This window comes from Elephantulus edwardii, unplaced genomic scaffold, assembly GCF_000299155.1.
Source record: "Elephantulus edwardii isolate Elephantulus edwardi_28Jun2011 unplaced genomic scaffold, EleEdw1.0 scaffold00270, whole genome shotgun sequence".
Taxonomy (NCBI): domain Eukaryota; kingdom Metazoa; phylum Chordata; class Mammalia; order Macroscelidea; family Macroscelididae; genus Elephantulus; species Elephantulus edwardii.
The window spans coordinates 3,404,592-3,427,704 of record NW_006400020.1 but is presented as its reverse complement, the minus strand read 5'-3'; the positions used below and the strand labels follow the sequence as shown (position 1 = coordinate 3,427,704).

Here is a 23,113-nt window from a genome sequence, read left to right as displayed (position 1 = left end):
GTGGGGTGGAGCTCCCCGATTAAAACAAGCTTGGAAGGAGGAGTGGCATCCACTTCCATAATAGTTTGCCTCCGGAAACCCTATGAACCTGGAGAGAGGATGAAAGGCACCCAAGCATCGAGGACTCTCCTTCATAGCGTCTGTGTGAGTCGCCTGCGACTCGACAGCACTTAACAACAACAGCAACAACAACAACTTGTCTTTAGTACCTAGTGCTGCTGGAACACAAATACCACAAATGGATGGGTTGAAAGAACAGATTCCCCCCCCACACACACACACACACACAGTTCAGGAGACTAGATGTCTGAAATGGCTTTTGGGGCAAATCCTTTGTCTGTTTCATGCTAGTGACTGACAATCCTTGGCGTTCTTAGGCTTGTGTGTACGTCTTCACGTGAAGTCTTCCCCTATGTGTATGTCTCTATCTCGTCTTCCCTTTTTATAACTCAACAGTGAATCATTTGAGGGTCAGCCTACTCTGATAAGGCCTCTTTGACAACAAAGGAAGACCTCTATTTCATATCCATAGTTACCTGGGTTAGGATTTCAGCACCTGTTTAGGGATGATGCCGGTCAATCCAGTAGGGTATTCACTGTAGCATTATTGTGAGACTGAATTCTTCTAGAAGTTAAATCCCTTCCACACTGTCTGATTTATAGTACAAAATAGAAACCAAACCTGTGGCCATTCATAACAAACCTATAGAAGAGAGGTGAGCTGCCTCAGAGGGTTCCCAAAAGTGTGAATCTTTCAGAAGATTCACGGGAAGCAGCCTGACACATCTTTCTCCAGTGGAGTTACTTATGCGTTCTGACCTTTCACAATGCTAACATCACAATGCTTAATTAATGGTGCCACCATGATGCCTTTAGCTTATCATAAGCATCTGGTAAATGTTAGCATATGGGCTTATTACGAAGGGTCCTCCCTAACCCGTGTTCTGCTCCCTTCCCCTCAGATCTCCCCCTTTTTCTCCTGAGGCGGGAATTCTGGAATTTCTCAGTTCAGGGCACCTCTCCACTCAAACACTGAAGAGTTTTCAATTTTATTTAAATACAGGAGGCTGACCATCTGGATCAGCAATAGTCCTGTGTGGCCTGGGGGGGGTAGAAAAATTATATATAAGAAGAGAGGGATCCCAGAAGTAAATAGGGTTTGAATTCAGCAGCAAGGATGTCACAGGGAGCAGCCCGGAGCTAGAAAATCTCCCTGCAAATCCAGAGCAGACTCAGACCCTGGAGGTAACCATGGAAACAGAAGCCCACAGCCACATCCAGGGTGTGGGATGAGTGAGTGGGTGGATGGATGGATCGATCAATGGGCGATGGATGGGTAGATGGGTGGGTGGATGTGTCTTTCATATAGAAGGGTGAGATCTGAATGTAGCAGCTACTTTGAAGGTGGAAACCTGAGGGACCTGGGAATATGCCCTAGGGTGGACAGGGTTATGATAAAGACAAACCAGGTCAGGACAAAAAAGGGAAGCTTTCTGCACCCTAGAGAAAGAGGTTAAGGGAAGGGGATGAAATTATAGCGTGTATCCCCTATGCTGTTTTGTCTGGGTGAATTTTGCCTCACTTAGCCCTTTACAGGTTCCACTCATATTCTCTCTCTCTCTGACCATTAACCCAGTCGAGCACTTACTCTGTGCCCTACCCTGCTGCAACCTGTATACACAGAAATGCAGTTAGTGCATTAAGTGCACAGTGTCACATCCAGCCCTGCGGTTTGACTTGCCACCCTGGCTCTGTAGTTTTTAAGCCAGATTTCTGCTCTCAGAGTCTGTGCTCTACCAACTATCACATTATTCTGTGCCAGTCTCTGCTGCTTGCAACCTGGAATCTAGGCTGGCACCTTTCTGTTACAGATTGAATGTACCTATCCAAAACATGTGTCACCTTGGTTAGGGCAGGATTCTGAGTATTATGCAATTATCTTCCTTTGGTTTGATCCAAGTAATTATCCCATGTATTCTAAATCCTAACCTCTATGATGTTAATGAGATAAGATTAATGGCAGTTATGTTAATGAGGCCAGATATAATCTACAAAATTAGGCTGTATTTTTAGTCAGTCTGTTTTGAGATATAACATAGCTTAAACTAGGGGATAGAGAAGGATAGGCTTCAATACTACAAAGAAAGAAGAGTCAGAAGCAGAGTACATAATTTGAACCTGGAGTCCCTGTACTGAGAACCTCCTAGACCCAGGGAAAGATTGATGTTAAAACACATGTAGAGCTTGTCCTAGAAATGCTAGACCCCTAGATGTTGAAAGGAGACAAAGACCTTCCTCTAGAGCTAGTGTTCTAAATTCAGACTTCTTCTTATTAGTAGTGCTCCTTGATGTAACCACAGGGCAATGGAAGGAGGTGTAAGAAGTAGAAAAACATGGAAATTGGAAGACCAGCATTCTCTGCTGTTTATGAATGAGTTCAGCTAGAAGACACCCTGCATCTATTCTTCTAACACAGGAGAAATAGCAGAAGAACATCTGCAATCCTGCTTTACATGTGTTGGTTGAAAGCATTCTCACCTGGGAGCACTTAATGCCAGACATGCAAGCCCAGAATGCCCTGTCCTGATATGGGTATGGAAGGTGGGCCCTATTCTTTGCTGTTATAATGGAAATACCACAAACAGAAATGTTTTCTCCCACATTTAAGGGGCTTTGAAGTCAAATATCAGTCTCAAGACTAAGGAGTACCTGACCCAAGCAACAGTCTTTTCAACTGGGTCACATACTTGTGAAAGCTGGATAACAACTAGAAAGACTGAAGAACGGATATTTTTGAATTGTCGTGATGGTGAAGAGTATTGAATATGCCACAGACTACCAAAAGAACAAACCAGTTTCTTTTGGAAAAAAAGTCCAGCCAGAGTCCTCCTTAAAGATAAGGTTGGTGAGATTTAGTCTCACATACTGAGGGTATATTGTCAAAAGAGGTGAGTATTTCAAAAAGAGAAATGCTTGGAAATGTGGAAGGTTAGAGTAGGAGAGGAAGCTGCTCAGTGAGATGGACTGACATGACTACAACAACAGGCTTAAGCACAGCAGAGTTTGTCAGCGTGCCGTGGGACTAGACAAGGTTTCAATCTGTTGTTTATAGTGTTGCTAGGCGTCAAAGTCAATTTGATGGTACCTAACGCCAACAACATATAATAGTTATTGTTCAAAAATTTCAGTTAGTATAAAAGTTGATATTGCAAATGGGAGCTGAAAGGAAGAGGTGGGGGTGGGGAGAATCTACATTTTAAACTACTGATCTCACCCTTCAGGCAAAGGTAAGTCTGGAGCAGCATACCATCATATCAGGGATAAGAAATATAAAACTCTCGAGGCAAAAATTGAGTACTAGTTAGTAAATATTGTACCACCCCACCCCACCTCACCCCACCCCCGTTCTCTCTCTTCCAGGCTCTTCCAAAGTGATGGAAAGGACCCGAGGGAAGAATTCCAAGGCTTTGGCAGCTAGCAGAGCTCTAGAGAGAAGAAACCTGGATCCTGGAATCTCACTGTGAACGGCTGCCTTCCAAATACCCACTTGGACTGAAACGTGCATTAGAAATAATCCTTTTAATAAATTAAGTCACTGGAACTTGGAGATTGTTTATTACATCAATTAGCCCAGCACGATTAAATCCAGCACCTACTTGAGTTAAGAGGGCAGATTTTGGAAACAGAGAGACATACTTGAGTCTAAACACCCCACTTAATGGTCATCAGTAAAATGAGGATAATAATAGTACCCAAGGGAAGCCAATAGGCAAGTGGAAAGCTTTGCACAAGGTCAAACACATTGGAAGTGCTGAGTAATACGTTCTTATTATTTGCTGAGCCTTGATAGAAGCTCTCCAATGTTTCTTTCAAGTCTCACAATCACCTTATGAGTCAGGGGCTATCATAGATTTCGTGGAAATAAAATATGAAGAAAGTAGAATGGTTTCCCAAGGAAAAATGGCTGGACAAGGTGGACTGGGATTCTGAACAGCTCCAGGGCACTCATCACAGTCAGCTGTTTCCCTCTGCTGTTGTCATGGTCATCCTCGATCTCAGCTTCTTCTCTCTTCTCTCTTCAATCGCCACTTGCCAGAGAGTGGCTGAGGCATGTTAGTTCCCTGAATGCAGGTGAGGACCTTGAAGTGTACTATCCAGAGGTGGGTGTCCCCCTGGATGCAGAGAGCAGAGCAGTGAAGGTTCGAGGACTTCATCCCTGTGTCAATCTCCTGGAGGAGGGTAGAAGATAGCAGAAGTCAGAAGATAGAGAAGTCAGGAAGGAGGCAGAAAGATGGCTTGGCTGGGTCTCTGAGAAGGGCTAGAGGGGAAAGGAACCCAACCCCTTTGTTTTGGGAGTCGCCCCTACAAAGGAAACCATGTTAATCTACTATGTGTTGTCTCAATATCATCAAGCCTCTTCATTATTGCATCTTTGTTCCCAAATGTTCTAGGAAATTAATAAAGAGCCTCCAGGGAAAAGATCCCCGTGGGGAGACCTCCCCAAGGAGAAGGGACTTGGAGCAGAAAGACAAAGGGTAACACCTCAATGACACCAGTCTCTCAGGTGTAGACTCTGTGTGTCAGTTTTAGAATGCACCTTTTTCTGGGGACTCCCTTTTCATGGAAACCAAACCTATGGCCAAACCCCTTGCCATCAAGGTGGTCCTGACTCCTGTGACCCTCCTTTAGGTTTCTGAGGCTGTAAATCAATGGTAACAGGAAGAAATTGCTTTATCTTCCTCCTGTGGAGTGGCTGGTGGATTCAAACTACCCACTTGTCCATTAGCAGCTGCACAAAGTAACTGAGTATATCGTCAGGACTTCGGCTAAGGCACTCAGAGAGGTTCCTTATAAACCCTCAAGGAGCCTTCAGAAGCCACAATCCTCTCCCCTGTCAACATCTGACAGGTAAACGTGCATCAGGAACAAAGCTGGATAGTCAGGAGAAGGACTCTCCGAGAAAAATTTCATTTGGCATCTAGAAATGCTGTAAAAGCTATTTAATTATTTACAGTTGCTTGTTGAGAAAATCCTTAATGAGGAAATGGGTTCATAACTTGCAGCAGAATGCCTCAATACCTCGTCTCCCAACTTTTCTCTCCATTTCTCCCTCTCCTAGCCTTTTTTCCATCCCTCATGCGCACCTTTACAAAGCCAGGCCAGCTTCCCAGGGGTTCTCCCCTCTTGAAGGTCTGCCTCCACCCCCTAGTACTGTCTCTGTGTCCTTCCAGCTGTTAATCCAGCCAGCCGGGCCTGTTATCTCCCTTGTTGTTTCTCCCATTGCCCCATTGTCAATATAAGAAAGGTGCAAAGAGGGAGAGAAACAGTGACTTCTCCTCATCACAAATAATGCAAAGATTGTGAGAAGGAAAAGCAAGGGACCCTTTGAAGAGCTTGGGATTGACATAAGGTCCACCATGGCAAAGGCCTTAAGCGATTATGAGGGTCCTGAGAGTCAGAATCAACTCAAGGACAATTGACTAAGTTGCCTTATGAATGAAAACAAATGCCTTACACAGGTTCCAAAACATTCCATAATATTTGAGGAGATCCCATGTAGTGGAAAGACTTAAAACACTTGCCTTCCACCTGAAAGGTTAGATATTTGAGCCCACTGAGACTTGCCTTGGAAGAAAGTCCTGATATTCTGAAAAAAAAAAATAAAATAAAAAGAGAAAGAATCACCCACTGAAGATTCTATGGAACACATTTCTACTTGGACACACATGGGTTGCAATGAGCTGGAGTTGATGCAGGAACAACGACTTAACAGTATACCCTGCCTGGGCAGGCACTGCATCAAGAGTTGCAGCCATATGTCAGTTCACTCGGCACAAAGCTCTCTAATCTCTCCCAAGTTATGTAATAAGTTTTAAAAATAGTTGCCCCTGAGTGTGGCATAGTATTCCATTGTATGAATGTACCACAGTTTCTCAATCCATTCAGTTGTAGCTGGACATTTGGACTGTTCCCATGTTCTTGTGATGGTAAATAATGCCGTAATGAACAATTTCTAGTAGTGGAATAGCTGGGTCATATGGAGTTTCTATGTTCAACTTTTTGAAGAAACACTAAACTGTCTTCCAGAGTGATTGTACCATTTTACAATCCTACCAACAGTGTGTGACCGTTCCCACCTCTCCACAAATACTGCATTAGACCATTATTATAAAAACAGAAGGATAACTAATAAAACATGCATGGGAACCCAAAGAGGGAGGAGGTATGGGAGTAGAGGGGTGAGGATGGGTAGGGGCAAACCATAGAGTTGCACAGTTTGGTGGGTGGAGGGAAGGGGAGGGGAAGAAAATGGAAAGGATCCAGGTGAAAAGACAGGGTAATGATAGGCAAGGCCCAATGGTGATTAATTTTATAAAACATAGTGTATGAGAACGATTGTATGAAACACAGTATGAATGAAAAATAGTGTGAAACACAATATATACGAACTTTGTAAGCAAACCCATAAAAACCAAAAGAGTTGCAGGCAGTGGGGGTGGGTGGGTGTTTGCCAAGCTGAGTAAGCCCAGTCACTGCCCTTGGTGCTGACTGCGAGTTTGCAGATTCTGCAGCCTCGACTTGGGAGCACACAGCCCTCAGCTCACACCCTCAAAGGCAAATGTCTCGGGCTCTCCTCCTTTGCTCCTTTAAACAAGCTGAACTTCACAGCTTTGACACAACTCCGAAGCCTATCCCTACACCAGAAATTCTGAGCTAATTGGTCTGGGGTTTTTAAGGGTATTTAGGGCCATTGCCACATTGAAAAGGTCGCTAGGTGATTTTAATGAGGAGCCAGGGATGAAATTCACCAGACAATTCAGAGGCTCAGGAGAGGGTCCCACTGCTTTGTGAACCAAGAAGGGATTAAAGCCCTGGCTAGTACAGACTAAATTATTATAACAGTTACAGCCTCAATCATTCACTCATTCTACAATTACGTATTCAGTACTTTACAATAATTATTAAACACCTATTTCGTATAAGTGCTGAGAAGAAGATTCAAACTGGCAAAGGAATCCAGCTGAGATTGGGCCATCATACCTCTCAAAAAAGGTGATACTTCAATTGAAATCTGAGTGACAAGATGGAATTTGCTATGTGAAGCTGCCATGACAGGGACAAAGAGAATAGTAAGGGCATAGACCTTGCAGGGACAGCAAAGCTGACATGTGGCTAATTAGTGGGGAGAGGAAATGGGTGAAGTCTTCAAGGGGGGGGTGGAGCTCCACCATGGAGGGTCTTGAAAGCTATGAGTTGGATCTCACTAGTAGTGTAATGGGAGCTCTGGTGGCCTAGGGGTAAGAAGCTGCACTGTAATCCCTAAGGCATATGGCAACCAGGTGCTCCATGGGAGAAGGATGGGCAATCTCCTCCCATGTGATTAACTGCCTCTGAATACCCGCCAGAGCGTCAGCTATGGGTTGGTTTTGATTTAATGGTACCCAGTAACAACAACACTATTGTACTGGGAGCTCTAGTGGCCTCGTCATAAGAAGCTGTGTTGTAATTTCAAAGACACATGGTTCAAATCTACCAGTTGCTTCATGGGAAAAGGATGAGAAATCTCCTCCCATGCAATATTCTACATCTGAAAAGTTGCTAGAGGGTCAGCTGTGAGTCAGTTCTGACTCAACAGCTCACAGCAACAACATATATAATAATGGCAGGGAGCTTTGGTGGCCTAATGGTAAGATGCCACACTGCAATCCCAAAGACACATGGTTCATAGTCATCACGTACTCTCTGGGAGAAGGATGGGCAATCTCTTCCCATGTGATTTACTGACTGAAAACTCACTGGAGGGTCAGCTATGAGTTGGTTCTGACTCGCTGACCCACAGCAACAATAACAACAACAACAACAACAACAGTAGAGCAATGGGAAGTCACTGACTGGTTTTCAGGAGAGAATGACATGATCTAAATCGTGTCTTTAAAAGATTCACTGGGGCGGGGCTGGGAAGGGGGTGATAAAAAAGATTCACTGGCTGAAGTGGAAAGATGGAGTCAAGACAGGACAATACAGTCAATACAGGACAAAGAGCTCACCTCACCAAGGTGGCAGGTCCCCATGTGCTCACACCCCCACTGGAGCCAGGGACCCAGCTCTTCCCTGCAGTGGGGTATGTAGGTCAGGCAGCCTGGCTTCCTCAGCTAAGCCGCAGATGCAGCCCCCTCTTCTGACAGACAGGGGGAAAAGCTGAGCCTGAGCTGTGTGGGCTCAGTCAGGAGATCAGCATTGGCAGGGGAGGCAGAGATGAGAGTAAACCAGGTGCATGGATGTGGGCTACCACCCAGGGTCCCTACAGCCTTTTTCCCAGGGTGCCTCTCCCTCTTCTACACCCCAGGGTTTGACCAGTAGGTTCTCCTAAGCTGGAGGCAGGCCTCCATGGATGCCTGGAACAGGTGGCTACATTTTAAGATCAGGGCTCAGACCTCTAAATAGACCATAAACAAAGCCAGCTTTCCTGGGTACAGAGAGAGGGATATGGCTCCATTTCTCTTCAGCACAGTCACTAAGAAATAAACAAGTGGCTTTGCCTGTCACATGCACTTAACCCTCTGCGAAGGCATCTGTCAGACCTATGGAGCTTCTGCCTCAGCCTTTCCAAGAAATAATTGATGGGCCCCAAACCCAGACTTCTCCCTGCAGGCTCTGAGTTCACGTTCTTGTTCGAAGAGAGGCAGATGTGGGGGCTTGTCCCCAGCACCAACTTCAACAGGAAAAACTAATAAAGGGCAGAGATAGACATTTGGCCTCAGACCGGCTGGGGGCAAGTTGGTTCCGCTTTCTTACCTGGGGTGGTGGACAAGGTAGAGGGAGAAAAAGAGGTGGGAGGTGGAGCAGGGTTGGTAGCAGCAGAAGCAGAGCTGAGAGGAAATCAAAATGGTCTCTATTAGAAGAGTTGGGAGGGTAAGATAAAAGCCCCAGGTCCCTGGCAGTCTGCGGGTGAAGCAGCTGTGGGGGTGAGAGAAATAAAGAGAAACAGAAGTCAGGCGGTGCTCTGCCTCCAAAGGCGAAATTTTCAAGGACCACAAAGGAAGAAAGAATGAGCAAGAACAAAACCAGACAGGAACAGAAAGAGGCAGGCAGATAAATAGAGCAAGGAGGGAGGAGAATCCTCAAGCCCTCAAACTCAAGCATTTCTTCAGAGAAGGAATCAGAGTGATGTTGGGGACCCTCCAAGTGCAGCAGGGGAAGAAGGATGATGGACCAAGCTTCATCAGGAGAAGTCAGATGCTGAGGCTGAAAAATGGGAATGGCTGGGAAGCATGGGCAGCAGAAACCACACAGACATGTGGCAGACAAGCAGAAGGGAACCTGGGAGCCTCAGAGTGGCCAGAAGCCAGCTAGCTGCACCCTCAGAGAGAAGATGGTAATGAGGGGCAGGGAGACCACAGGCACCTCAGTCTGCTCCCAGGGTGGTGCTGCCAAGGGCACCTGCAGCAGGTAGAACCACCCTCCCACCCATGCTCCCAAGGGTTGGCGAGGGCGCTGATACAGAGTGGAGGAGGCAGCAATACTGCGATAACATGTGCGCACACACAAACACACACCTTTGTCAATGGCTAGCATTCTTTCAGCATCACTCCTATGGGGATAAAAGAGAATCAGGGGCCTCCAGACTGCAGCTAGCCAGGTGTGCTTGTCCTCCAGATTTCACATAATAGATCATATACACAGATCCTAAAAGAAAGAGAGGAGACACAAACTGCAAAGGCCAGAATCAATCTCTCCTCCCTCTCTTACACACACTCACACACACACACACACCGACCCCTCACACACACACACACGGGGTGGGGGAGACATGCAAGCAAAAGGAAGCTCCTGTGGCCTTCAGCCAAGTCTCTCCTCCCTGGAACCTCCACATCTTGCCAGGTGTGGCTTCCTCTTAATAGGCAATGCTCCTGCACACTGCCCTCTACCCAACATAGAGATAGAAATTGGAGCTCTCCCACGATGCCAGATCAAATACCTTCCCCAGACCTTCCAAAGGAACCCACAGTCTTGTAGAACCATACAGACCTTTCTATCCCGTACTGCTCAATTGAGGTAGCATTGCAGGACCATGAAAATAGAATGTGTCCTTCCCACTGTGGCCATGGTTCTGTCCTGAGTGTCCAAAGTCACCCACAATTTCTGGTTTTGCTGATCATGAATGTCACCCATTAGCTGTTGCTAAGCTCACACAGCTCATGGTGCTTCAGAAGTTTTACTGTGCTAAACGGTATAGTGTTCGCATTATTAAGAACTGAGAGGTCAGGGGAGGGGATTTTCAGGGACCATGATCTCATTTCTCAGTCTGGACCCCTGCACCAGGCTTTAAGGAGAATTATAGGAAACTGGGAGCACAGACCTGGGCCATGAGTCTGCTTGACAGTGAGAACATTTATGCTGGGCCCACACCCAAGAAACCCCACCATGTCCACAAGCACACAGTTCTCATTCTATATACACATATACATTGATCCTGTCATGGTGCCACCGAATACCCCATGGTGTATATAGCACGTTACACCCACACTGCTGAAAATGCCCCACTGTGTACACACAATCACACTGATACATGCCCCAGGTCCCCTCTACCAATATCCTGCACACATCCCCCACACCACAGCCATACCATCGTTGTCAACACTGTACACCCTGAAAACCCCCCTGCCCTTAGACAAAACGCGTACACACACACACACACACACACACACACCCTCCATACACGCTCTCCCAGCAGCAGCCACATCACACTGGCCTATACACACCCGGCACCCACACAGAGCTCCCAAACAGAACTCCGTGACTCCCTCCTACGCCAGTGGGGCTGACGCTCCCGCCCCTGGCAAACTAACTAAGCGGAGCTCGACCTCAGGCTTCCCCTGCCTCCTCTTCTCCTCTCCTGCCCCTTTTACCCAACAATCTCACCCCTGGGCTTCATGAAACTTTTCCTCAGGTCCCTAAAAGGGGTAATCCCGAATTCCTTTTGTTTTGTCCTTTCTCCCTCTCTCAGCCTGAACATCGCCAGCCACCCTTCTTCCCTAATCCAGCATCTGTCCGGAGATGTAGAGCTCAAGCGGGGAAAGGTCACCGTAGGCAGCCCTCTGTCTGCGCCCCGGGGGTGGTAGGAATAACAGCTGTCACGGGGGTACAGGAGGGGGTTGGGAAAGGTGTCGTCCCCGCGCAGAGCCAGGGACGCAAAGGGGTCTCCGTGACGTGCCAGAAGAGCGCAGAGAAATCGTGGCAGCAGTGACAGCGGCAAGCAGGCAGCATCACCAGCGTCTGGGGCGGCGGCCGCGCCCGGAGCTGTCCGTTCAGCACCACCGCGCCAAGCTCCTGGACAGGGCCCGCGCCAAGGCGCACAGGCTCCGCTCCCACCGGAGTCTGCAGCGCAGGCTCCAGCCCCTCTTGGGGCTTTAGGGGCGCGCACGTTGGGAGGCGGGGGCAGGGTGGGGGCAGGGCTCTGTGAGCCTCGTGGCCACGCAGCCACCTGTGAGCCTCCTGCAACTGCAGGTGGTGGCGGCATCCCCGGCCGGAGACAGGAGGAGAGGCTCGGTGGACTCCGCCCGCCGGCCCGCTGGGCACACACACAGGCGCACACACACCCGTACCCGCGCGCACACGCACAGCCGGCCGGCAGCGGCAGCCACCGTGATGCTCGCCAGCAGGTCCGGGAAGTTTCCCGCCGGCCTCGGCCGCGGGCCCCCGCGCTCCCAGGTAAGCGCTTCCAGAACGCGCAAGGCGAGCCCCGAAAGCTCCGCTGGGTAAGGCGCGGCGCACGCGGCTCCGGGGCATGGCGCCAGGCGAGCGGGGAGGCCCGGAGAGATGGTAGGAAAAAAGGGATCTAGTTGTGCAGGGTGAACGCAAGGGATGCCAAGCTGACCCCCTTTCCCCCCAAGCGGGGTTTACAGACCCTAGCGGTGAATTTTCCCCGCCCCCTCCTCCTTAAGCTGCGCGCCCCCCATCTCTGCTCAGCCCTGCCCGTGCGCATCCCAGCTCGGGTCCCGCCTGTCTGCGGCGTGCGGGCGGGGGCGTCTCCTCCGCTCGCCCACGGGCAAGGTCAGTGCGCAGCCCCCTCGGCTCTCAGGAAGCTACTGCCAGGACCCCCCACCCCCCAAAGTAGGGATGGAATAGCGGCCTCTCCACTGGAAACATATCCCCCCTTTCCACTCCGTCGTTCAGAGGGGGCTGAACCCCACAGCACTCCCCTCCCCATCCCCTCTTGGAAAGGCCCCCCCCCCGGGTTTCTCAGAGACGCTTGGCGAAGAAGGAAGGGGCCCCCCAAGCCAAGACGCCCCGCGCTCACGCCGACCTGGTTCCTTGGTTTCCAGGTGTAGCACCCTCGCGCGGCACCGGCATCGGCGGCCAGGCGTCTCCAGCATGACCCGCCAGAGCCTGTGGGACGTGTCGGAGGCCAACGTCGAGGATGGAGAGATCCGCATCAACGTGGGCGGCTTCAAGAGGCGGCTGCGCTCACACACGCTCCTGCGCTTCCCCGAGACGCGCCTGGGCCGCCTGCTGCTCTGCCACTCGCGCGAGGCCATTCTGGAGCTCTGCGACGACTACGACGACGTCCAGCGTGAGTTCTACTTCGACCGCAACCCCGAGCTCTTCCCCTACGTGCTGCATTTCTACCACACCGGCAAACTGCACGTCATGGCCGAGCTGTGCGTCTTCTCCTTCAGCCAGGAGATCGAGTACTGGGGCATCAACGAGTTCTTCATCGACTCTTGCTGCAGCTACAGCTACCATGGCCGCAAAGTGGAGCCTGAGCAGGAGAAATGGGACGAGCAGAGCGACCAGGAAAGTACCACGTCCTCCTTCGATGAGATCCTGGCCTTCTATAACGACGCCTCTAAGTTTGATGGGCAGCCCTTGGGCAACTTCCGCAGACAACTATGGCTGGCGCTCGACAATCCGGGCTACTCAGTCCTGAGCAGGGTCTTCAGCGTCCTGTCCATCCTGGTGGTGCTGGGGTCCATTATCACCATGTGCCTCAATAGCCTGCCAGACTTCCAAATCCCTGACAGCCAGGGCAACCCCGGAGAGGACCCCAGGTTTGAAATCGTAGAGCACTTTGGCATTGCCTGGTTCACATTTGAGCTGGTGGCCAGGTTTGCAGTGGCCCCTGACTTCCTCAAGTTCTTTAAGAATGCTCTCAACCTGATCGATCTCATGTCCATTGTCCCCTTTTACATCACACTGGTGGTGAATCTGGTGGTGGAGAGTACTCCTGCTCTGGCCAACTTGGGCCGAGTGGCCCAGGTCCTAAGGCTGATGCGTATTTTCCGCATCTTGAAGCTGGCCAGACACTCCACTGGCCTTCGCTCCTTGGGAGCCACCTTGAAATACAGCTATAAGGAAGTAGGACTGCTCCTGCTCTATCTCTCGGTGGGGATCTCCATCTTCTCTGTGGTGGCTTATACCATCGAAAAAGAGGAGAATGACGGCCTGGCCACCATCCCCGCCTGCTGGTGGTGGGCCACTGTCAGCATGACCACTGTGGGCTATGGAGATGTAGTCCCAGGGACCACAGCAGGGAAGCTGACCGCCTCTGCCTGCATCCTGGCAGGCATCCTAGTGGTAGTGCTACCCATCACCTTGATCTTCAATAAGTTCTCCCACTTTTACAGACGCCAGAAGCAGCTTGAGAGTGCCATGCGCAGCTGTGACTTTGGGGATGGCATGAAGGAGGTCCCTTCCGTCAATTTAAGGGACTATTATGCTCATAAAGTTAAATCCCTCATGGCAAGTCTGACGAACATGAGCGGGAGTTCACCGAGTGAACTGAGTTTGAATGATTCCCTGCATTAGCTGCGAGGACTTGACCTCCTCAGATCCACACTACTGAGCTGTGTCTCTGGCACAGTCCAGGCACCTTAGGGTTATGGCTTAAGGAGTCCACCCAAATCCACAGGGGAGAGATGCATGAGATATGCACCCCAGGTTGCTTTTACAGTGTTTAGAATTGTTTTAACAGGATGGTGTGTCTGACACCATGTCTTTGCACCTTTCAATGAAATGACACTCACTGGTCTTTGGATTGTGGGCATACAGTGTTCACCCTGCTGCCAGATGAGTACGGCCGAGAGCGTGATTTTTTTTCTGTCCCCTGTGTACGCTGTCCTAGTGCTCTTGGCCCAGTGCTGTCTGTGAGTTGTTTGTGCTCCTGTTTCTGAGGTCGTCATGTGAGTTCTGTGCAAAAAGTCTCCACATGTCTGTCTGGGAGAAATGTACCTGTTGAGGTCAGCAAGGATATATCAGAGATTTTTTTGCTCCCAGTTGTGGGAAAACCAAAATCTTACTTTCAAAATCCATTGTTGTCACTTCCTTTTCATGCCAAAACACACACACACACACACACACACACACACACACACACACACACACACAAGATAGAGAATGTGAAGCTAGGGACACATCACCAGTGCAAGTCTGTGAGCTGTGTCATAAATGATGTTTGGGTTTGTGGCTTGCATGGGTGTACCGTTGTTCCTCTTGTAGCCGTCACTCTGTAGAAAATGTTTAACAGGCAGTGAAGTTTGACTACTCCCTCCCCCCCAAGAATAGTTGCATTAGGGACCAAGGGTTAGCCTCATCCCAGAATACTTACTTGATGCAGAATTTGTACAGGCTGAGCCCTACCGGCCAGGTCTCTGTCTTCCTTGGAATGACTATAGAGATGTTTGCTTCTGGTTGAGGTTCTTAGTCTAGATTTGAGCAAATTTTGTTGTGTCTTAAATATTGTCGTTGCTGGTTCGCTGCCATCTAATTCACCCCCACTCATGACAGCCCATGCCCAAGGGGCTTGGACTGTTGTGATCCATAGGGTCTTAGCTAATAGCATGTTTGTAAAATACTCATTTTAAAAAATGTTTAGGAATAAGGTTGTATTGTCTGTCTGCCAAAAACAGGCTTACTGTTATATTGTCTCACTTAAGTGAACTGTATGCAGCAAGGACACTTTAAAATCTCTTGCCGCCTACTCTAAAAGCTCATAGACTAGAAGCCCCTTTATTTCCAAGCTGAACTTGCTTAGGTAGTTTTGCTCCTAGGATACAGTGTGTTTGATTCGATGTCATGATTGTCCTGGAGTTCCTGTTATGGCATGGAAACCTGTTGACATGAAAGTGTGTACTCCAAATACAGAAGTGCATGAAGGCTGTGTGGCTTATCCCGCAGGAAAGCACCATGGCTCCGATTTCCATTCTAACTACCCCTGGTTGGTGTGCATGACAAGGGGAGAGACAGGGATTAGGAGAAAGGAAAAAGAGTTGTTAAAATGATTGCTTTACAGAATGTCATAAATAATCGTAAGCTTCTCAGAAACTTTAATGCTATCCGAAAGACTTTTAAACTCCTTTACTTGTGTTGAAGGAAAAAAATGATTTCTTTCTTCAAAATTCTCTCCTCCCTTTTCTTTATTTAGCACATGCAACTGAAAGGGGGAACCTGGGTCCCTTTGTAAGATAATTTTTCTCACTTGCCTTCTGGATAATCAGACGAGCTTCCATTTGATGCCCTTTACTATTTGGTTTGTGGAAAGACTGGGAAATCCAGGGATTTAAATGTGGAGTCAGTCAGACTTTTGATCCAAGTCTCCCCTCAGAAGATTGGTTTTGTGTCTTAGTTGGTTGAGGAGAATACTTGCCTTACAGGGCTAGAGTGGGGATCTTGTCAGAGGGGCTATGTGTGGTTGCCATGGCTACTATTGTGCGGACAGTTTGTTGGATGAATGTACTTGTCACTTATGCCCTTGAGTCCCCAGTCTAGAAGCTTCCAGGAGACTGGAACCTCATGGGGGTGAGGGAGACAGCTACCTCCTGGTGCCTGGTGGTCTAAGAAGCATCAGGAAAGGTTAGATGACTTCGAGGTAACCAGCACTACGTCAGAAGAGCGGGCTTCTTTTTCAGAATTTGCACATGGAACCCTTGGCTTTGGCCGAGAAGTTACATAACCATCCCCTGCTGTACAAAAGGCAGGTGGTGGCGTAGATTTGTGAGAGCTGCTCCTGTTTGCCAGAGCTGATGGTATGAGGTCATTGAATGTGGTGTGTTTGTGGTCACTGACCGTGAAGCCTGTGAAAAGTAGAAAGAAGGAAGAGGACACAATTGCTCAGCCCTCCTCCTGAGTGCTTTTCCATGATATGCAGATTTTATTACATTAAATGAGGTGCCCCTAGTGGCGACCCTTTGCAGATGTGAAAGCTGGAAGACTTGACATTTCCTTTCGGTAATGACTTGCATTTATCTGGTGCCTTTCATTGGGGGAATCCCAAAGTGCTTTAGAGACTGTCTTTTTAACATTTCTTGATACATGTATAGGACTATTTACTTCGATCATCCTGGAACTTCGTCACTTCTGAGCATAAGAATGGACTAATAGAATTGAGTTTTCCAGTGAATGGTGGTTTCAGACAAGAAGGGAGGGAGAGCCAGCCTGTCAACTTGGACACTGGAGTCCATTTCCTCCAAGGAAAAAACCACACTGTGACTCAGGCAAAGCCAAAGCTCCACCAAGATGGGACAGTCAGTCAGAGGGCCTCTTCCACTGGCTTTGCTAGTCCCTGATGTACAAGTGGGAACATCCAGGTTGCTTATCTGCTTTGTTTCTGCAGTGAAGACTATAAGCCCAAGATGACATCACTGCCCACCTTGGCTGACAGATCAGCCCATAAACACCTTTCTTTAGGGGGGGCACAGCACAATTTGGCCCTCACTTATTCCCAGCTGTTGGCCAGAGGGCAACTTCACTCTTAACATGTGAAGGGTGTTATTTTTACTGACACTGGGACACATATTTATGGGGCAGGCTTTTCCCACAGCAGAAGCATTTTGAAGGCGCTGGGTGAAGTGACATGTCTTTATGGCACAGCTTAATATTGGTTATAGGTTTGTGTTCTCCACCAAACCCCCCCATTTCCTGGGTTTGCTGCTGACGAGAGGCATGTTGTAATGCCGAACAGACTTGGAGCTCATAAGGTAGCAATTGGTGTTGAATATTTGAGCTTGTTATTTTTACTTATCTTATTACTTAAATAATTGAACTCCATGCTAATTCTCGCCTCATTTTCAAAGTATTTGTTATGCACTTTGGGATAGCAGTGATCTATACTGGCTGCGTGTTATCTACTTGAAGGTTTAACTGGTATTTCTTGTATGTTTTAACAGCATGACTTGTTATAGAGTTGTAATTTTAAAAATCCAGAACGCTGTACTTGCGATGTCAGTTTTAACACTCATTAACACACTACTGTGAAAGCATTGATGCAGGCTCGGCTGAGCCATTATGTCTGATTGCTACACTTTAATCGCTGCGTCTTGGCTGGGGAATAAGGAGCAACAATAAGGAGCAACACTGACACGCTTAGGGAACCAGCTTCTCCAAGTATGCAGGCTACCTAGGGAAAACAGTGTGAATGCTCCCGTAAGGTCTTCTTTCATGCTTTCCCAGGTGGTGCACGTGCTTAACACACTCAGCCACTAACCAAAATGTTGGAAGTTCAAACACACTCAGGTGACTTGGAAAAAAGACCTGGCCATCTCCTGAGAAGTTTGCCACTGAAAATCCTATTGAGCACAGTTCTTCCCTTGTGTGGGTTCACTCTGAGCCAGAAGGACTTCTCCTACCCCTTCTTAAAGCATCAGGGGGCTCTGGTGACCGAGCCCATAAAGAGTTGTACCGTTAACCCAAAGGTGGAGCCTGGCTGGCAGTTCAAATCAGCCAGTGACTCCCAGGAAGAAAGATGGACAATCTCCTCCTGTGAGATTTAGAGGCTCAGAAACACATTGGAAGGTCTGTACTGAGTAGATTCTGATTCGTGTTTTTAAATTCCAGGGACACTGGGTTGTGACAAACATAATTAAGAGCATTTCAAGTGGGGACCAAATTTCCTGGAAAGGGCTGCACTTTTTATAATAGAAAGAAAAGACTTATTCTTTTCAGGTGCATAAAGGCGAGGCTCCTTTCCTTTATTATAGATTCTACAAGAACTGGCCTGCTTTGAGAAGGCAACCCTCATAAAATCAGCACTTCTTGTAGGGATTTCCCCATTCACGCCATCTTACTGCAGTTCACTGTGTCTCACACAAGCCTGCCAGTGTCAACCCTCACCCCACCCGAATGCTGTTCCCCTTGTTACTAACGTACCTCCCTGGCACTTAATCCCAGGGGAACGCTAAGCATTCTGGCTGGTTTGGAAGATACACGGGATGACCTCTTATCATGTTTTTTCCCCAGGGAGAGCCTTGGAGTGGGAGCCTTTCCTGGCCACAGTGGGAAGGTGGGAGGGTCACTGTCTAATGGATCTCTGCTTCCTGTTTTGTCTCCAGCTCTGTGATCTTAGGCTTATCACTTGGCGTCTCTGAGCCTCAGTTTCCATTGCTGCAAAATGAGATGGCTGGAGTAGATGATCCTTAAGGTTCTGCTCCAGGCATCGACTCCATGGAAACTCAGAATTCCTGTGTGCCCTCAATGTTCACATTATGACAGGGAGTGGACCCTAACATCCTTATGTTTAAGATTTTTAAGTGTTTATGAAAACATAGGGACTGTGTAACCAATATCTTACTGTTTGGCTTAATAACCCACTACAGTAAAGATCATACAACTTCATATTCTTAAGGAGAAGGAGGGAAATGGGATGGTAGAGAATGGGCCAGAGAGAAAAGCTAGGTCTTCATCCTCATTCATCCAACAGCGGTAGAGACTAACAGAGCAGAGCATGGGTTTCAGATGAGTGTAGTTATTGGTAGGTGCCACTGGATTGGTTCTGACTCATAGTTCAGCCCACTGAAATACTGCCCTGTCCCTTTGCTTCATCATGACTATTGCTTTGTTTGAGCCCATTGTTGCAGCCCCTGTGTTGATCCATCTTATTGAGGGTCGTTCTCTTGTTTGCTGGCCCTCAGTTGAGCACATGATGTTCTTCTCCAGAAGTAGTTCCTTTCCGGCAGTGAGTCTGAAGCTTGTGAGAAGAAGTTCTTATCTTTCTTATGTCTAAGGAGTATTTAAAAATAATGTTTTTGTTGGACTTTAAGCCACTTGAAAACCATGGGACAGTCACATGGTCCCATCTGGAGTAACTCTGCCCACTTAAGTTTACAGATCGCTGTTTAAAGATTAAGGTGCACCTGATTCAATCCGTGGCATTTACAGTTGCTTCCTGTTCATCTGAAAATTGGACAGTGAAAAGGATGACAGAAAAAGAATTGATGCCTTTGAGCCAGAAGGACTTCTCCCACCCCTTCTTAAAGCATCAGGGAGCTCTGGTGACCGAGCCCATAAAGAGTTGTACCGTTAACCCAAAGGTGGAGCCTGGCTGGCAGTTCAAATCAGCCAGTGACTCCCAGGAAGAAAGATGGACAATCTCCTCCTGTGAGACTTAGAGCCTCAGAAACACATTGGAGGGTCTGTACTGAGTAGGTTCTGATTCGTGTTTTTAAATTCCAGGGACATTGGGTTGTGACAAACATAATAAGAGCATTTCAAGTGGGGACCAAATTTCCTGGAAAGGGCTGCACTTTTTATAATGGAAAGAAAAGACCTATTCTTTTCAGATGCGTAAAGGCGAGGCTCCTTTCCTTTATTATAGATTCTACAAGAACTGGCCTGCTTTGAGAAGGCAACCCTCATAAAACCAGCACTTCTTGTAGGGATTTCCCCATTCACGCCATCTTACTGCAGTTCACTGTGTCTCACACAAGCCTGCCAGTGTCAACCCTCACCCCACCCGAATGCTGTTCCCCTTGTTACTAACGTACCTCCCTGGCACTTAATCCCAGGGGAACGCTAAGCATTCTGGCTGGTGGTGGAGAAGAGCGCTGAATACTCCATGGACTGACAAAAGAATAAACAATTCTGCCTGGGGGGAAGTGTAATCAGAGTGCTCTTTAGAGGCAAGGATGGTGAAACTTCATCTTACACACTTTGGGCACACTTTCTGGAGGGGCCAGTCCTTGGAAAGAAAGGTGGAAGGTTAGGTGGAGGAAGACCTTCAGCCAAATATACTGGCACAATGACATAACAATGAACTCAAGCATTTCAGAGATTGTGAGGATGACGCTGGGTGTGCCAAGGTTCAGATCCACGGTTCATAGGCTCTTTGAGTTGAAGTGTACTTTAGGGCACCTGACCAGAACAACACTTAAGTTTGTTCCCTTGGGAAGCCTGGCAGGTCCGATACAGCTGCTCTCGTGAGGCTCTAGGGTCCCATGTGGTGTCTGGAGTATGCAAACGTAGACAGCTCTTCCGCATGTGATGCTGCTCTAATTGTTCAGTGCCATCAAGTCAGTCCAACTGATAGCAACCCCATGTGGCAGAGTTGACCCCATATGGTCATGTAGGCTGCAATTTTTCAAGAAGCAAACCACCAAGTGTTCTCCTTTGGAGCTTCTGGGTGGTCTAAGCCACCATTTTTCCTGTGAACAGCTGAGCATTTCACTGTTGCACCTTTAAACTCAGTTCCCATGGAGGAGTGGTGGAATCTGCAGCTATCTCTTGAGTAACCTGCAGAAGGGTGTGAAGATCTGCATGGCCTTGCCTCGTGGGGTCACTGAGGCTGAGGAGGAATGCTGGGTGACCTTGACCGCTAGCAGCACTATGAAAGGCACCAACATCCCCTGGTGCCCACACTCCCACCCAGTGGTATGCAGCTCATCACCTCCCTCCAGCCACTCCCCTTCCTACAGAGGGATAAACGGATATTTAGGGATATTTGTGGGGCTAGGATGCCTTACACCTTAAAAATGTAAATCAAATACTTCCTCTTGATAGGAGAACTTAAATACCACACACACATACATTGTTATTATCTCTTCTTATTTTTATTTAACATTTCTACCATGGTTCCCATATCAGATTGTATCCAGCTGATCCTCTGATTTGAAAATCAGCAACATTCTCCTCAGACTGTTACTTCACTTATCAAATCACAATCCTTTTGGGTCCATTCTTCCAAAGCAAGGGATGATGTTTATGGTTGCCTAATAAATGAATCTAGGAGAAAACAGACACAAACAAATCTCAAAGACCTGGCCAAGTGGAACAAGCTACATCAGAGGAGGAAGAAAGGCAGAGAGGTCTCAGACTGCAGCCAGTTCTGAAGAGAAAAAAAGGCACGGGAAGAAATCAGGAAAAAAGAAGAGAGTAGTGACAAGAAGCTGTGCTACAATCCCAAAGGCACACGGTTCGAGGCCACCAGCTGCTCCACAGGAAAAGAATGAGCAATCTCCTCCCACAGTATTAACTGCCTCTGAAAATCTGCCAGGGGTGTCAGCTATGGGTCAGTTCTGACTCTCAACAGCAGAGGGTACAAAAGAAGAAACTGAATAGAGGAAAAGGCAGAGACGAATGAAAGGAAAAAGAATAGGAAGAAAACTGAAGAGAATCAGAGACCCATTTTTAAGGACATTATTTTAGGTTTTTCTTTGAATTTATCTTCATTCTAGTCAACATAACATGTGCTGAGCCCACCAGGCTCTTGAGACTTGTCAATTGCCGGAGTCCACACCTACTTTCTCTCCCCTTGTCCTCTTCTTCATCTACATGAAGGGGTTATTGTACAGTTTGGTAGAACAAAGGGATATGAAGAGTTCTAAAAGCATTTTGGATAACAATGGCAGGGAAAAGCACAAATATAGGAGGCGAAAGTGCTTCTGCAAAAAAAGGAGGGACTTTGTAGCTGCAAATAAAAAGGGGACTGAGTCACAATGAAGAAACAGAAGGGAAAAAGAAGAACCTCTCTGTACAGGGACCTGCAAAGACAATGAGGCAAAATGGCTCTGTCTGTGTGAGAAGCCACGTTAAGTGAGGATGGCTAGAAGATTCAAACAGTTTAAAGCAAAGGTACATTGGCTAAAGAACTTGAACTTCATTATTTCATCACCAGGGTGGGAAGCATAGGATGGGATATTCCCACCAGATTAGTGCTATCAGAATGTAAACCATGGCAGCAGTTTGGACGTGCAGGAGAGGACAGGCGACTATTTGAGGTCACCACATCAGTGCCGGCCAGGGATGAAAGAAGTCAAGACAGAAAGGAAGGGCAGAGCAGGTTGCTGTGGAGATCAGTGCAACAGGGCCTGGATGTGGGGGACGAGGGAGAGGACTTCTGGGTTGGTGGTGATGAGGCGGACGGTGACAACAACAACGCTTCTCCAAGGTTGAGCTGTGCTATCCGAGTGCTGGTGGATCCACAGAAGGAGGTGGACGGAGAGTAGAGGGCAATCTGAGATGGAAGTTGAAACAATGAGAGATATTGTCCAGGAAAGGTACAGAGAAAGAAAAAAATGGTGGACCTGCTGAGGGGTCACCTCAGGGATGAGTGAGGCCCACGACCTGGCTTTTCTTGCTGGTCCTTCTCTGCTTTCCTCTTTCCCCTGAGGGTCTTTTATTAGTGGCCTCACCTTCCTCTCTCTTTCTTTCTTTCTTATCCCGTTCCTCTAACTCAGTTTCTGCTCCTACTTCTCTTCTGAAACCATTTTGTTGAAGGTGCTCTTCAATTTTGTGCTCTTTCCTCAGTTCTTAAATTCTTTAAGATTCTTTGATTTCTAAAGTCGTTCCCTTCCTTCCCTCAGCTTCTGGACACCACACGTTGCCAGCTTCCCATGGTCCCTTGCTTCTTTTCATCTCTGGCCTGGTTCACTGCGCATTTGCTCCCTGAGTCTGTCCTTAGCAGACTGCATTTTCTTTTATCTGCACCTTAGACTCCTCTAGTACACAAATAACTCTATGTTTCCTGAGCTGAACCCAGTCACTCCTGAGCCCCATGCATCTACATCTCCATTTGGAAGTCACTGTGTCTAAAAGGGAACTTCATTCCTTCACCACACACTTGCTCTTTCCTCCGCCTCATTTCCGTTTATGGAACCAGAGCTGCTCGAATCACTCAAGTTCCCATTTCCATCATCTTTGATTCCTCCTCATTTAGTTCATCTATTCACCGTAACAATCATCTCTTGACGGGTGACTAATTGCCAGGTACCGTGGTAGGTGTGAGGAGAATACAAATGAAAGGCGTTGCTCAAGACTCTTACATGACGATAGAGTCACTTTCTGGTGCTCCAGCATCATCCAGGAACTTTGTGACAATTTTTAATTTCTAGGCTCCACTCCATCT

The 23,113-nt window shown here is 47.8% G+C and overlaps 2 protein-coding genes across 2 annotated transcripts in view; one reads left to right on the top strand and one right to left on the bottom strand.

Annotated features, from left to right (window-relative positions):
• The window catches only part of NIPAL2 (NIPA-like domain containing 2), a 289,050-nt gene extending 277,260 nt beyond the window's left edge, over positions 1–11,790 (bottom strand). Inside the window, exons 1-2 of the mRNA XM_006900023.1 lie at positions 11,087–11,790; positions 9,558–9,592 (exon numbers count right to left, since the gene is read on the bottom strand). Coding sequence (XP_006900085.1) covers positions 9,558–9,592; positions 11,087–11,790 — 739 coding nt within the window. The remainder of the gene's footprint in view (positions 1–9,557; positions 9,593–11,086) is intronic.
• Positions 11,791–12,274: 484 nt separating this feature from the next.
• Positions 12,275–14,169, top strand: KCNS2 (potassium voltage-gated channel, delayed-rectifier, subfamily S, member 2). The gene has a single exon (XM_006900018.1). The coding sequence runs from the start codon at positions 12,376–12,378 to the stop codon at positions 13,807–13,809; it is 1,434 nt and encodes a 477-aa protein (XP_006900080.1). The 5' UTR covers positions 12,275–12,375; the 3' UTR covers positions 13,810–14,169.
• Positions 14,170–23,113: the final 8,944 nt, after the last annotated feature.

Excerpts from the sequence above, each read along its gene's own strand:
- KCNS2 (XM_006900018.1), top strand. The coding sequence starts at position 12,376 with ATGACCCGCCAGAGCCTGTGGGACGTGTCGGAGGCCAACGTCGAGGAT.